The sequence below is a fragment of the Lepisma saccharinum genome, chromosome 15 (genome assembly GCF_977018435.1).
Source record: "Lepisma saccharinum chromosome 15, izLepSacc3.1, whole genome shotgun sequence".
Lineage (NCBI taxonomy): Eukaryota > Metazoa > Arthropoda > Insecta > Zygentoma > Lepismatidae > Lepisma > Lepisma saccharinum.
Window position 1 is genome coordinate 52,685,609 of NC_139243.1, and position 15,490 is coordinate 52,701,098.

General features: G+C 37.7%; 1 protein-coding gene across 3 annotated transcripts in view; it reads left to right on the forward strand.

Annotated features, from left to right (window-relative positions):
* Positions 1-15,490, forward strand: part of zfh1 (Zn finger homeodomain 1) — a 736,530-nt gene extending 721,040 nt beyond the window's left edge. For all 3 annotated transcript variants that reach the window (XM_083136969.1, XM_083136968.1, XM_083136970.1), the window contains 4 exons: positions 1,182-1,307; positions 2,596-4,656; positions 7,087-7,297; positions 13,736-15,490. In XM_083136969.1, coding sequence (XP_082993095.1) covers positions 1,182-1,307; positions 2,596-4,656; positions 7,087-7,297; positions 13,736-13,929 — 2,592 coding nt within the window. In that variant the 3' untranslated portion in view covers positions 13,930-15,490. The remainder of the gene's footprint in view (positions 1-1,181; positions 1,308-2,595; positions 4,657-7,086; positions 7,298-13,735) is intronic.

A 15,490-nucleotide genomic window follows, 5' to 3' on the forward strand; every position in this document is an offset into this window, starting at 1 on the left:
GCTTGTATGCTTTTACATAAAAATGAAATGTATTTATCTAAATATTTAGATACCAAATTTCTGTTTCGTTCTTTACAAATTCAAAAGTTTTTTTTAAAAAAATGTTTCATGTGCTTAATTTTTAGATATTGATAATTAAAAATGTTTTCTTTTTTAATAATTTTTATATGTATAAAGGAAGTAATACTTATGTTCTGACCATAATTAAGAAATATATGTGGAGGAAACAATTACTTTATTTATAACCCTGGCTGAATACTGTATTGTTGTATCTCCACTTTTCGATAGAAATGAATTGATGACGTTATCGTGTTCCATACATGTTAATGCATCACTTTCCGAAGTGATGTATCTGGATGTTAAGTGGTGTGAATTATTATTAACAATAATAAAATGTTTGCGCAAATCTTGTAATGTATTCAAAATCCACATATCTGAAACTTCAATCAGCTCTCGTGAAAAGTTAGTGCAGATGGACATCGGACAAAATAGTATTCAGCCAGCAACATGTAAAATAAATAATTAGAGGCACAGAAGATTATGGATAGCCATTTTGTTAAATAACTTCAATAAGTAACAATGTGTATCTTAGTGATAGTTTAGATTAATTTACAAATGTTTCTAGAAGAAGAATGAAATATTAGTTCTAATGTTTCAAAAGTTGCAGTATTGTGGCATTTGAGGTGATTTTGAGAATACTGCTTCATACTGCTGGAATGGTATTTTCTGACTCTTATAGGTACAATATTTTGTAATCTGTCTCTTATCTGAATAATGAATTGTACCAATGACATGTTCTGAACCTCAACAATTCTTATTTATTATATATATTTATTATACACCCCATCTAGATGAATTAAATGTAATAGAAATAAAACACCAATAGACACATGCAAGTAAAATAAAAACAACTTTGGACAACTTCAAATTTTACGGCAATTTCAATATTTTCATTCACCCTTCTGTCATCCTACTCCTAACATGACAGAAGGATGCGATGGAAGAAGCTTGTTTCAATAGTCTGTGTAATATATAATGAGCAATTACCCACATATTAAAGCTAAATGTATAAGAATATATGAAAAAGTTGGTGTATGGGGGTAACATAGAGAATTATGTCTCTGAAGTGTACTCTTGTAGTAATGTTTCTTCAGTTTATAATGAGTTTCCTCTTATTTCAGGAACACATTCGCATTCACAGTGGGGAGAAACCTTTTGAATGTGCCAATTGTGGGAAGAGATTTTCCCACTCGGGTTCCTACTCCAGCCACATGACCTCAAAAAAATGTCTTGTTATGAATCTCAAGGTAAGTAACATCTTAGATCTCTCTCTCAGTATATTATTGGAACACTAAAATTGCTCTTTTCCTTAATTTTATTGTTGCGTGTCAATTAAAAGTCTCGTAACAATTTTTTTTTGTTGCAGAATGAAGGTCAGTGTTTTGATTTTTCACTAATTACTTCAATAGTATTGCCTACTTACTAGCGGCATTCAAGTTGTCTTCTACTGTATGCAATACAATTGGATGAGCTGTAATGCTTGGGCCTGATCTATCAGCCTCTAGCTAATTTCACACATTTTTATGACATGCTCAGAATAAAAAAATATTATATTCAGTATACCTGAAGGTTTTAAAATTAAATTTACTCTCTCTCTCACACACACACACACACACAGAAAATGACAAAATATCCAAACACAATTAATTTTGATGTAAATTGCTTAGCAGACCAAGGTATCATGTAAATATTCTATCACATTTACAGGCATAAGAGCTGTATAATTGCCATAATAGACAAAATCTAAAAATCCTGAATTAATTGCTTTATCTTGATTGTTGTTGATGATATGGAGGTGATAGCAATGCCATCTGCACTATGTCGATTGGTAATTTCTAATCTAAACAAGTATTCATAGTCAAAATAGGTATTATTCAAACTGGTTCATTGATAGATGGTTTCTAAGGGCCTCATGCTGCAGATCCTCAGGTTCCCTGCTGACATAGATTTGTCGTAGTCGCTCAATAGGGTGCAAGACCCAGGTCAACGAAAAAAAAGTTGGTTAGAAAAATCTAACAAGAGAGTGAGACTGGCTTAAAATTAAGAGTCACATTTTGCAATGTGCAACCATTAATTTTGAGCGCTAAGATTCACATACATTAATATGTTTCTAGTATCCTTTGCCTGGTATCTTTGTCATTTATTTTATTAAATAAAACACAAGTCACTACTTAGTGTGTTTAACAGGTTCTTTCTGAAAACGGATCTTTTGGACCAGTGTCCGGATCAGGGTAGTCCAAAGAAATCACATTAAAATGATAAAAGCGGAATAAAAAATGGTTAAAAGGATGAGTCGTAGAAAATGACAGTAGATAGTGATGTGTGTGTACGCATGACAGCTGGTGGCTATGATGTAGTTTTGTAATACTCTGACTTTTATCCTTGATTTCTTTGGACTACCCTGAGGAAGGATCTGGCAACAGGTCCGAAACATCAGTTTTCAGAAAGAACCCGTTCAACCACATGTAAGTGCGATATATTTAATAATTGCAAGCTGTCGTTAAGAAATTACTATATATTTATTTTATTTTGTAGGTTGGAAGAGGGCGTGGTGCTGTGTTGGACAAAACACAGGCCAGGATTCCAGGAAACAAACGAAGTAATCTTCCACAGAATGCATTTCAACCAATCCTGCCCAAGTATGGGGAGAGTGCAGTTACCAGTGCCTCTGATCTCCTCACATCGACTACTCCATCTGAGAGACCTGCTTATTCTGCACCGGGCATTACTTCACCATTTCTTCCTCCGACGACTTACCCTCCACTCCACCCATTCTTTATGGCTAATTCAATCCATAACTCAGGGATCAGCCCATATAGTTTTCCACGGTCGTTTCCAGGTATCAATCACCTACTCGATCAGCTTCCACCTCTCACGCCTGATCATCGGAAAACAGACTTTGAGAAAGAAGAACATGGAGAAGATGTGTGGAAATTTTCGCAAACACCCGTGAAGATGGTGAAGGAAGAGCCGATGGACGAGGACACCGTAACCGTGAAGAACGAGGTTGAGGAAGTAAAGGTAAAAACTGAAGAGACTTCCAACACAAACGGACATGCCAATGGGGAGGGGGAGGATGATGACAAATGCGACAGTAGTGGGGAAGGTGGTGATAGGGGTTCGACTCCAGGTGCCAGAAGCACAACCAGCAGCTGTGGAGATTTAGATGCTGTGAAACGAATTCTAGAGACAGTTAATGCGACTGTGACAAAGCAACTTTTAGAAGCCAACATGCAGAAGCTATGCACCACGACATCCGTGTCTCTTTCTTCGGCGAACACGACAACGAGTTGCACAGTGTCACCTGAACTGCCACCTGACAATACTGATGTCCCGCGGGTTGATTTCTTGGGTCCAAACGACAACAGTAGCAAATCCATTCCATTGTTCAGTACAGGTAATGATTGTGATGAGTCTGAAAGCCCTTGTCGAAATTGCGGAAGGGTGTTCAGCAGTAAGATTGACCTTCACCAACATGAAAGATACCTCTGTAAAGCTGACTCTGGCCTCTTTATGAAGCATGAACAACAACGAGAGGGCCTGGCTGCCAAACTAGAAGAAGTGATGGGACCTGACAAGAAGCTGCAAGTTAAGAACGAGCCTGAGGATGACGGAATGAATAGCGACGACGACTACAACAAGGATCCAACTGATGACGAGATGACAACTCAAGATGGTCGCAAGGTTCGTGTTAGATCCCTCATTGCTGATGAGCAGCTGGCAATATTGAAGAGCTATTATGCGATTAACCCACGGCCTAAGAAAGAAGAACTGCAACACATTGCGGATCAAATTGGTTTCCAAGTCCGAGTCGTCCAAGTATGGTTTCAAAACTCTCGTGCAAGGGATCGTCGAGAGGGGAGACTCATTCACGTGCCCTATTACCCACCATCTCTCCCGACAAAACTGGGCACCATGAAGGGATTCCCAGCTTCAACATCCTCTCCATACGCCCCTATAACTCCACAATTTAACGGGGTGATTCCACCACGAATCCCTATGCCTTTGCTGTACACACAGGGTGTTCATTTCCCTCCTACCCCGGTACCACAAGTCCAGCCCACCACAAACAACAATATCAAGTGCCTCACACCTCCAACACCGGAACAACCTCTTGATCTCTCAACAAAGAAGTCGACTCCATCCAGCTCTCCTCACCCCTCCACGGTTCACTCAGACTCGGAGGAAGCCATGAATCTCAGTCACAAGTCCTCTCGGAGCCCCACTCCATGCCACAATACCAACAGCCTCCTCCTACAGGCTGGGCTGGATTCTCGCACCGCAGTTCCGCTGGGGCTGTCTTCCTCGACATCTCCTTTGGACCGACTGGACTTCTTTCGGAAGGAGAGCAGTCGCAGTCCTGCCAGCCTCGACTCAGCGATAACCCCTCCACTCTCCCTCGTATCGACAACAGATGATCACAGGATTCCAGGTTGTGACGGATCGAGTCGATTAGCCAGAATACTTGCTCTACCTCCAGTTACCAAACTCAGCCTTGCCAATGGTGCTATGGATCACCTCTTCAGCCCGGAGCTCAGGTCACCTGGAGCACAAGAAAATGGAAGGACCAGCCCAGACAAACGCTCTTGGAAGCAGGTAAGCGCAAAACTTTAGTGTAACAGTTTATACATAGTTATAGTACGGACCTTTTCAATATTTAACCACACACACTTGAAATTTTTGTTACAACTTTGATTTTAGTATTCCTACATCTTGGAAGTTTGAAAAAATACACTATTACATAGACCCTCATGGTGAAAAGAAAATAAGCTCTAAATCATGTTTCATGCATCAGTCTTGATCATATAGGCAGTTCAAAATTATTATATTTAAAAATTTTGAGTCAATTCAATATGGCTGACGTCCACTTGGAACATGCCAATATGGTTCTCCCTAGGCCTAACCTGTTTCTAAACTCCATACCAGCTAACTGTAGACCAGGCGTACGAGAACAAGTCTCTGCACAAGTAGTGGCGCGAGACGGCTCCACCAATGAATAGTGAGTGAGAGAAACGGGATTGTGTAATGGGCGACGGGAGTTACCCGATTTCCTCCTTCGCTATCCAGCGTTGCAAACTTGTGAAAAGGATAATACCGAACGCACATTGCATTCATAATATGGCAAACACACCATATTTTTGTCTCCAGGTCCGTTCGATTGGTTTAAGAATTTCTTAGGGAAATATTAGGGATAAAACTGCAAGAGCAAATTTTGACAATCCGTGCATTTAGCGTACAGACTGAGGTCTGGACCATACAGTTGGGAACGCTGCGCTTTCACCACTCGATTTTCCTTCTCCTCTGCCAATATGCGTGGCCCTGCTCTACAGTTAGCTGGGACAGGGTATATCATGACCAATTGTTCCCAGCCTAACTCCTTTACATATTATAGGAAGTGTTAGTTAAGGAACTTTTGAATCACCTTAGAGAATTTATTAGTGCATTTCATAGAACTTGATTGATGAGTTTCAGGATGGCAAACTTTAAACCTACAAAATTTGAAAAACACACATCATATGGTATGGCTATTGCATTGTAAACATGAAGTATACTTCCCAGTGTGTTATAATGGCATATCTAATGGTGTATCTAATGCACATCTGCAGGAGACACTTATCTAAAAAGACTACAACAGTGGCTGCGAGTGTGACATTTATATCACAGGAACCTTTTCTTCTATTAATTATGTAATATTTTTTTAAAAAAAAAATCCGCGGCCTTGTGCGAAAGTTTTATAGAAAAATACTTCCATCTCAGTATTTTTTTTTGTTTGTTTGTTTACTCGTCAGTCTCTTGCTGACACAACAAACACAATAAAAAATCTAATGTACTAGATTTTATACACATTGCTAAGAAGCAAGTAAGTTAAAACAAGAATGCAATGTGTAGACACAGACTTTGGCACATACCTGTTTTAACCTTATTACCTGCCCTTGACAGTGTATTCTAGAAACTCGCAAAGTGTCTTACATTTGAAGGGTGAGATGGAAAAAAAAACAACAAGTAAGTCAATGCTTGTCAAACTCCAGAAAAATGAATATTTAATTGCAAAATGTTACTGGACATGCAAATGAGAAGGTACGGAAAGCATGCTTTGATGAATGGAAGTATCAAATGTATGAAACAAAAGAAAACATGTTGTAAAGACCAGCACAGCATCAACAAGGCAGGAAATGATGTGGCTTACCATTTTTTTTTTCACCTTACCCTTCATTTTATATTCCACTGCATGACAGGTAACATGTTCTATCCATCATATTAAATATTAGGATGGATCAAATGAAAACGGAACAGGGGCCACAGAATGAAATCATCAAGATTTATTTCAAACTTAATCTCCAAAGTTACACAAGCACTTGTCCCACTGTTTCACCTTGCTCATAGAACTCCTTTGGCTGAGATCAGAACCAGTTGCAAACATTGTCCAAGTGGAAGCGCCAACCCTTCAATGCCTTTTTCAAAGATATGGAAGTCGCATGGTGATAGATCAGGGCTATATGGTGGGTGTTCCAACACTGCCCACCCTGCCAACCTGTTCTTTGTAACTCCTGACATATGTGACAGCACGTTGTCATGCAGCAAAACCACTGCAGAGTACAACAGGCCGGGCCGTTTGGCCTTGATTGCTGCTCGGATGATACTGCTGCCCGACCACCTATGCATATCACTTGCTCACGTGCGACTATCTAGGGCGAATCCATTATGCAGTAGGGGTTTCCTTCCTTACCTCCCGCTCTACCTCGCCACACACATACATAAATATAACCCAATACATTCATTGTTCCATTTTCATTTGATCCACCCTCATATATTGATACACACTGGAAATGTTCATGTTAAAATTTTGGGTGTAAAATGGGATGTAGCATTAATTTGGCTTCAATGAAATAAAATTTATTTGAGTTATTTTGCTGTAAACACAAAACTATGCTTTTTGGAAAAGAAAAAAATATATAAGTCTCTGGCACCTGTTGTCAATTGCATATTAAAAATGTACGTCTTGTAAAATGTTGATTTTCTCCTCAGGAAATGATTACAGATGATGGAGATGACTCGGGGAGTGGGACCACAGAAGACGGATCGCCCAATAAAAAGCAGAAGGCTTGGAAGCAACATCAGGACCAGCATCAATCACTAAACAAAGTGGAGGAAATGGAGGGACAATTCAGTTGTGACCAATGTGACAAGTCTTTCTCCAAACATAGCTCTTTAGCAAGGCATAAATATGAACATTCAGGTAAATATAATTTTATCTGGTGTGTATGTGTTTGTGCTTCTGTGACTCTACATATCCAGGTCTTCTATTTGTAGGGGCTAATCGTGGAAAGTACACATTTTAAGTACAAGCTGAGCCACTGGGCATAAATTGAGCTTGTACACCTTAGGGAGCTTTCAGACTGAAGCTACAGGCAAACTGCAGCAGCTGACAAGCAACACATGTTGCTTGGAAGCAGTGGCTTAAACTGAATTTAAGGAATGGGTAATCTCTGACCCATGATTCACAAACTCAGAGAAATATAATATAGACACACGTGCTAGTAAAAAAAAACAAAACATTATCTTAAGGGTTATATGCAGCTTACACCCCAGTTACTTGTGTGTAAGTGAACTTATCAATTTCAGCTCAGGAACTGATAGTAATGTTGGTTTTCCTAAAAAGGAAAACAAAAATACGATTTACCTTCATCAAATTTATGGTATAATACAAGTTCAAGATTTGAGGTTTTTAATAGCTCTCCAAACAACAAAAAACTATAAATATAAACATTTATGTGTAGTAAGTTTCATTTAAATCCCAAAAACCAGGGCTGTAGTTGAGGGCATATGGTGGTATATGCCGTATACCCTCTGGTTAACCTTACTTGTTAGTGTGTACCTTCAACTTTTGTTTCATTTATTCATTGTATCCGGCTTAAAAGTATAATAAAAGAAAAATTAATAACTTGTAAGTTTATTAAGATAATTCCATACAGTTTTCTTCAATCTGTAACCCCATGGCGCAACCGCCCGCAAGGGCCTGGGCGTACCTACCGACTTCTGGCCTCACTCCCACCTGCCTAATCAGAGGTGGGCAATTATCCAACCAGTTAGGTCAGCACGACGAACCCCCAGTCGTTGTTGTAGGTTTCCATGACCGGGTTACTTTACTCATTCTTAGCTCCCCAATTTCCTCACGATGGTGAGTGGTCCCATACACAGGCCGAAATCTCAGGAGAAATGTTGTTACACTTCCCCCAGGAGACTCGAACCTGCACGCGTCCCGTAGCCGGAGCCAAAAGCAATACATCTTAGACCACATGCCCACAGTGCGGGACCTTCAATCTACGGAATAACTCAAGAAAAATGTTTACACACCTAATAAATCTTGATATGTGCACCATTAGTAGCACTACGGACATTACTGCGCTTCTGTGAAGTTTTGTAAAGTTTCAAGTGTACCAAACACGAGTTCATGACCTTACTGATCTACGATGTCGCATTTGTGCTGCAATCCGGAATGTGATGCCAGTAATACTGTACAACACATGGGCACAGCTAAACTCCATACCAGCTAACTGTAGACCAGGCGAACAAGAACAAGTCTCTGTGCAAGACGGCTCCAGTGAGAGAAACGGGATTGTGTAATGGGCGATGGAAGATACCCAATTTCCTCCTTTGCTATGCAGCGTTGCAAACTTTTGAAAAGTATAATACGGAACGCACATGGCAAACGGACCGTATTTTTGTCTCCAGGTCCGTACGATTGGTTTAATAATTTCTTAGGAAAATATTAGGTATAAAACTGGAAGAGCAAATTTTGACAAGCCGTGCATTTAGCGTATGGACTAAGGTCTGGACCATACGTCTGTACATGTACGGTCAGGACCATACGGTTGGCAATGCTGCACTTTCACCACTTGAATTTCCTCCTCCTCCTCTGCTGATATGAGCAGCCCTGCTCTACAGTTAGCTGGGACAGGGTATATAATATAGGTTGGATGACTGTGGTGCTACTAATGGTGCACATATTGAGGTATATTAGGTATGTAAAAAAACTTTTGAGTTACTTTATAAGTAGGAGAAAACTGCACGGAAATATCTTAATAAACTTAAAAAGTATTAATTTTTCTATTATTATACTTTTCGGTCCGACACACTGCACTTATATTTATGTCATTTGGCCATTACTGCAGTCAGCTTGTAATCCTCATAGTGAAATAATTGTTGCTTGTCGCTTTGGTGTGAAATCTCCCTAAATAATGTTCTTCCTTTCACCCAGAATAATTGATTGTAATGTTTCTTATCGTTAAGTGTGACAATTGAGGTCTGTTGTATTTCAGTTTTAAACACTGAGAGAACGAAAGAAAAGAAAACTCTTGCTTTTTCGGTTTTATATTTTGCATAAGCATTTAATATAATTAGCAGTATTATTAAAATTTTTAACAGTATACAAATTGATAATATCAACAAGAAAATAAAAGACAATAACATGCTGTACCGTAGCCTATAAAATACTACAATAGCCTTTATGTTTAAATGCAATCATTAAAATATGCATTCATATATATTTTTTTTAATTTTAAAAATGCCTTCTTGTTTCAGCAATATGTCCAAATTTTATGTCAATTGCGAACTAAAAGTGGTAAACGTTGTAAGTGCCAGAAGCGAAAGTGTTGGGAAATTGCATCGTTCAGCACATCAGCCCGTAAGAACGTTCGCACTAGTGACCTCTTTACATGCCTTTTGAACTACTTAGAGGGCTACCAGCCACATTTCACGTTTACCACATTATAAAGCATGGCACATTTCACAGTTTAACGTGGAAAACGGTGTTTGAATTATTGTGGCACTTACAGCGTTTACCAATTTTAGTCTTCAATTATGGATATATTATTGTCATCAGTGTCCTCCAATAAATTACATTTTTGCAGAAGTTAATTGACTTCATCCATATATTTAAAGGAAACATGGTCTTCCCTTGAGATTTTACCATACTTAAATTTACCTTGTCAAAATTTGGGACTAAAGCACAACAAATTGAAGAAAGTGTAGCTTTTAAGGTTTAGTAATGCATGGAGGCACATATTTTTGGTAAATTAAAAAGCAAAATTTCAGTACAAAAACAGTTCAAAAGCAGTAAATAAAATTAAATGTCAGTGCTATAGCAGTGAAAAATCAGATTAACCTTCATGCGGGCGCGCCTTTTTTTAAACACTAGTGGGCGCGGGGCGGTAATCTACCGCCACCTCGTTTTCACGTATTTTACCGGTTATATCTCACCATAAACCTTTGTAATCGGGGATATTTTTAATAGAATCGTGAACACACATATTTAACCATGAACACATTTATTAAAACTTGATCAATATATAAAATAAAGTGCAATATTCATTGAGGTTTTTAAACTCTCTCACAGCACACAATTTATTTTATCTTACAGCAGGAACTAAAAATATTCTCAGTCTTTTAAGTATTTAGGTAACAAAAGTATTCAACATTGAAAGAAAGTAGTTATTCGTCTCACTAATTTAATCAAGTAACATAATGTTGTACTAGGTATATCAAAATAGGAAGGCATTCATTACACAATCAATAATAGATGCATATCTCCATGAATTATAAAAAAGGAACAAAAAACAGTCACATGAAAGTAGCGTTATTATAATTTTGTACTAAGTACATCAAAATAAGTAAAATATTGCACTATTCATCATCTGATTTGGATGAATCATTACTGAGGCAATTAACACATGTTGGTACTGAATGTGATTTACATACACTTTTGTTACAATTACTACAACGTAATTTAGTTATGTTGTTCTTTTTTGAACCGCAAATGTAACAGAAACTTCGTCTGTTTGGATTCACAACCTCATTGCTGGCAGTTCCTTGTTCTCGATACTGGGTTAGAAAAATTTCCAGATCTTTGGGAAGTGTATTCACATTTGCTCGTTGCCTCAGGTTTTCTTCCATCAGTTCCAGTGCCAACTCAAAAATATACTGCCGCCGTCTAAAGGATTTCAATGGATTATTCATTTCATATATCCTCATGGAATTTATCCCAGCAATATCGAGGTCTCGGAAGAAAATTACCATTGGCCACCTTTGTGTTCTTTTGGATGTCGTAATCCGCGAACACATCAGATCAACGGTGTCGACCCCTCCTTTTGTGGCGTTATAATCCATTATCTGCACTGGCTTGCCTGTTTCCTCATCTATTTCGTGTCCATCGTGCAATGTTGACAAAACCAAAATTAACTTCTTTTTGGTAGCATACGAGATCAAAGTTGCGACGTCGTTACACCCAAATAAATGATGGCCAGGGACGAGGTTGGGATTTTGTTTCACAAATTCAGGCGGAAGTTCAGCTTTATTGCTTCTCAAAGTCCCAAGGAAAGTCAAGCCAACCGATAACAGATGTTCAGCCAAGGGGTAACTACTAAACCAGTTATCTGTTGTAACGTTACGACTACTTTTTTTCAATGGATCACACAAATTGGTCACTATATCAAATGGCTTGTTGGAGGTTGAGCTGTAGGGGCCAGGTCTCTGGGTTCCACAATAAATCATCATATTATAAGTATAATATGTCTGAGAATCACATACACAATATATTTTCAATCCATACTTTGAGGGCTTATTCGGCATGTACTGTATAAAACTACATCGACCACGAAAAGCCACCAGCATTTCGTCGATGGTTACACTTTCACCAACATTGTAGGCTCTTTGACAATTTGCTACAAAGGCTGTCTGAAAGTCACGTATAGGAGCTAATTTATCGGTAGCAGATCGCACTTGACGAGAATGTATGTCGTCAAAACGAAGAGATCTTAGCAACATTCGAAACCTGCGTTCACTAAAATTAGCCCGCAAAATAATCAAACCAGTCCCATTTTTTGTGAAAAACTCGGAAATATCTGCGCGGTTTCCACGTTTGACTGCCATCAAGAACAGAGCTCCAAAAACTGCTTTTATTTCTGCTCTTGAGGTGGGCCTGTAATCCCTGTCCCGAAAGCTGGTGCTAGACAGATTTTGCCTTTCAGTCTTTCGTTGAGCAATGTGTATATTAGTGTATTTGACAATGTCATCGATGATTTGTGGAGAAATTAGTGTCAGAAAACATTCGAGCCTTGTTTGACATTTTCTAGCTTCCCCTTTGGGACCCGGAAGAGTTTTTATAATGTTTGCAGACTTAGTTTTAGTGGTTTGTGTGAGAGGTTTGTTTGCCCAAATCGTATCACCATTCTTTCCGATGTAAAATCTCAAACCTGGACTTTCGTCGTCTTCTTCTCCCTCCTCAAGACTCTGGTTGTCGTCTTCCATTGCCTCTTCTAACTCTTCCTCGGTGTCACTGTTGTGGGTACCATATTCAACAAATTGGGGTTCGTAATCAACATCATCAGGGAAGTCCACTTCGTCCTCCTGAACTCCATTAGCTTGATCTTCCTCGTCCAGTTCGAGGAGGATTCTTCGAACATCTTCAGGGTTTGTGAAGCGTGCCCTGTAAAAGCGGAAAAAATAAACACACTTTTTCTAATATGGGAAAAAACATAATTTTACCTACTGTAAGTATATTTGGTATGAAAGGTACTACCTACAATAATTATTGGGTAGGTAGGTCCTAACTATTATACTGTCATTATTTTGTTATAATGAATAATTGGTAATGCTTGGGAGAGAGTCATATAATAAATGAATAATAAAGAAGATGAAAATTATGAGAGAAAAACATGAAATTGACGATAGAACAAATGTAATTTTGGTAAAAAGCTCTTGGTGATAGCACATAATAATTGTGATCCTGTTGGGCCCTAGTATGGTGCAAAGCACTGTAAAACTATAGTTTATTATTGCTTATACTCGTACATGCAATAAAACAAGAAAAAAAGCGAAATTGAATACTCACATTTTTTTCGAAAGGTCGGAGAAATTGTCCCAGTACCGGGCGCACGGCGGTAGATTACCGACTACCTCACCCTTCCACCTTTTGATGATGACTGCCACGCGCGATATGCCGATCCGACAAGTGACTTCATGCCATATTGCGTAATATAGAGTAAATAGAGAATACAAATACCTCCCGCGCTTCGGGACACTCGTAGGCTGTAGATATTCCTGTTTTTGTGCCGTGGGCGGTAAACTACCGCCTACGCGCCCGCATGAAGGTTAAAAGCAGTATATAAAATGACATTTTGGTTTTAAAATTGTGACTATAATTCTAAATTTGATTTAAAAACTGCACTTACTACACAAAATAAACATATCCCTTCTAATATCACATTTATGTAGTTACCAGAGTATTAATTAAAGTTTAAAGTTTATTCCTGTATAAAGGGGTCAGTTTTTTCTTCTCAAATATTTACACCAGAATGAATCAATTTTTTGTGAATTGCATAACGCACAGGATAATTCAAACTTCAGAAAGTGTCACATCGATAAATTAACTCTAAATTTTGTGCTTAAGAGTCTATTTCGCAGTTCATTTCGCATCATTTCGTGACAAAACAGGGTACGAAAATTCACCTCACACCTTTCAGAAGCATGAAAAATTAGAACTACAAAGTGTTATTTCACATTTTGTGTTTTTGTCAAAAACAAAATATGCATGCCTCTAGTAATGCATAAAATTACACGACTTCATATAGTTGAGCAGCATTAATACTTATAGAAACATGTCTTTATGTTCTTTCAGGTCAACGTCCTCATAAGTGTGATGTCTGTAACAAAGCCTTCAAGCACAAGCACCACTTAACAGAACACAAGCGGCTACACAGTGGGGAGAAACCATTCCAGTGTTCAAAGTGTCTTAAAAGATTCTCGCATTCAGGCTCATACAGTCAGCATATGAACCATCGCTATTCTTACTGCAAACCATACAGAGAGTAGTGAAGTGATTACAAGGTCCTGTACTTGCTTTTTCTTGGCAAAAAATTAAGGAAAGTGACAATTCCCTTCTTTTTAATTTTCCCCATATAATTACACTGCATTAGTAGTGAAACTCTAGCAAATCTTATCAAGTTTTACCTCGTAGTATGTTAGAAAGCAAATTTCTTATCGTCTTTGCTGTTCATCATTCTACCTATACCCTTATTCTCAAACAATAAATAATCTTTTTACTGTGTATCTTCCAATTACTTCTCTTCATTATTACAAACATTCTAACTAGATGTAGTCATTTTAAAAATTTTAACAGAATGTACGAGGGTTGAATATTATGAATTGAATTTTTACAAAAGTTATTGATTTGCATCCATCCATGTTTTTTGAAGTATCTGTGTCAATCTTAATGAATGAATTTATAGAAATCAATGTCATCGAATCAGAATTTTTCAATGTAAACATGTGCCAACCAATTCTCTTATTCCAAGAGTCTCTTGTAGAATAGTATTTAAAAAAAAATTGCTACCCTATTTTCTTCAGTATGGTATTTATAGAACATAGAAAAAAATGGTACCTGTATAATACTCATTTTTTTTTTGCCAGTTTTATGATGTGAAAAATAAGCGTGCACACCAGGAGTAAATAATTTGAATTGTAAATGAACTAATTGTCATATGTTCAGCGAAACTTTATGTAACCTTTAAAAAAAAATGTGTGCCATAAGAGAATCAACTGTCTTCCACCACAATAACAAGTCATACTGTTCGCAATCAAAGTTGGCTAGTCAATACAAAATGTGCAATTTTTTTTCATAGGGTATATGCAAGGAGTGTAGGGGAAAAAAATGTAACAATACATTTAGGCATGGGACCAAGATGAAAGAAATAAGGAAATACATTCTCATTCTTGTTCTGAATTTTATATATATCTACAAAGAATTGGTTTATCAATCAACATATTGGAATTGTCAAAAGTCTTTCCATAGAATGCAATTACTCTTAAATAAGCATTGAATAAATGACAAAATTAATTCTAATAGCCACTTCGATGGACAAGTCTGTTGAGGGACCTTCTCATGATCTTGCAACTGAAGTTTCCAGGTTTAAATAATGGCCTGGCTCCACCAATTTCCATCTTCTCATCCTTCATTCTCTGCCAAAAATAGCAGAGAAGTGGTGTAACATCAGGGTAATCCAAAATGCAAGTACGGAATCAAATTACTGTATTTAACCACATTAATCATCTCAGATTTTAGGTAATTTTTCATTTTTTTTTTTTACAAAAAGATTGGGGTGCAACCATTACTTGAAGCCTTTCTTTATTCTTTTTTTAATGTGCTGGTATTACGGTACTTGAATATACGTTAAAATTGAATGGTCCAAATTGATGTGCATAATGTCTTTCCTACAGTTTAGCGAAAAGTTAACACATTAGTTATTTGTTTGTGCATTATAGTTGAAATATTACACTTGAGAAAATTTACTAGTGTTGCAAAGTACGGACTTACACAATTTAATCTTCTGTGTCTGAAGGTTTGGAACTGCTATCATTGGCTTGCCGATGTGAC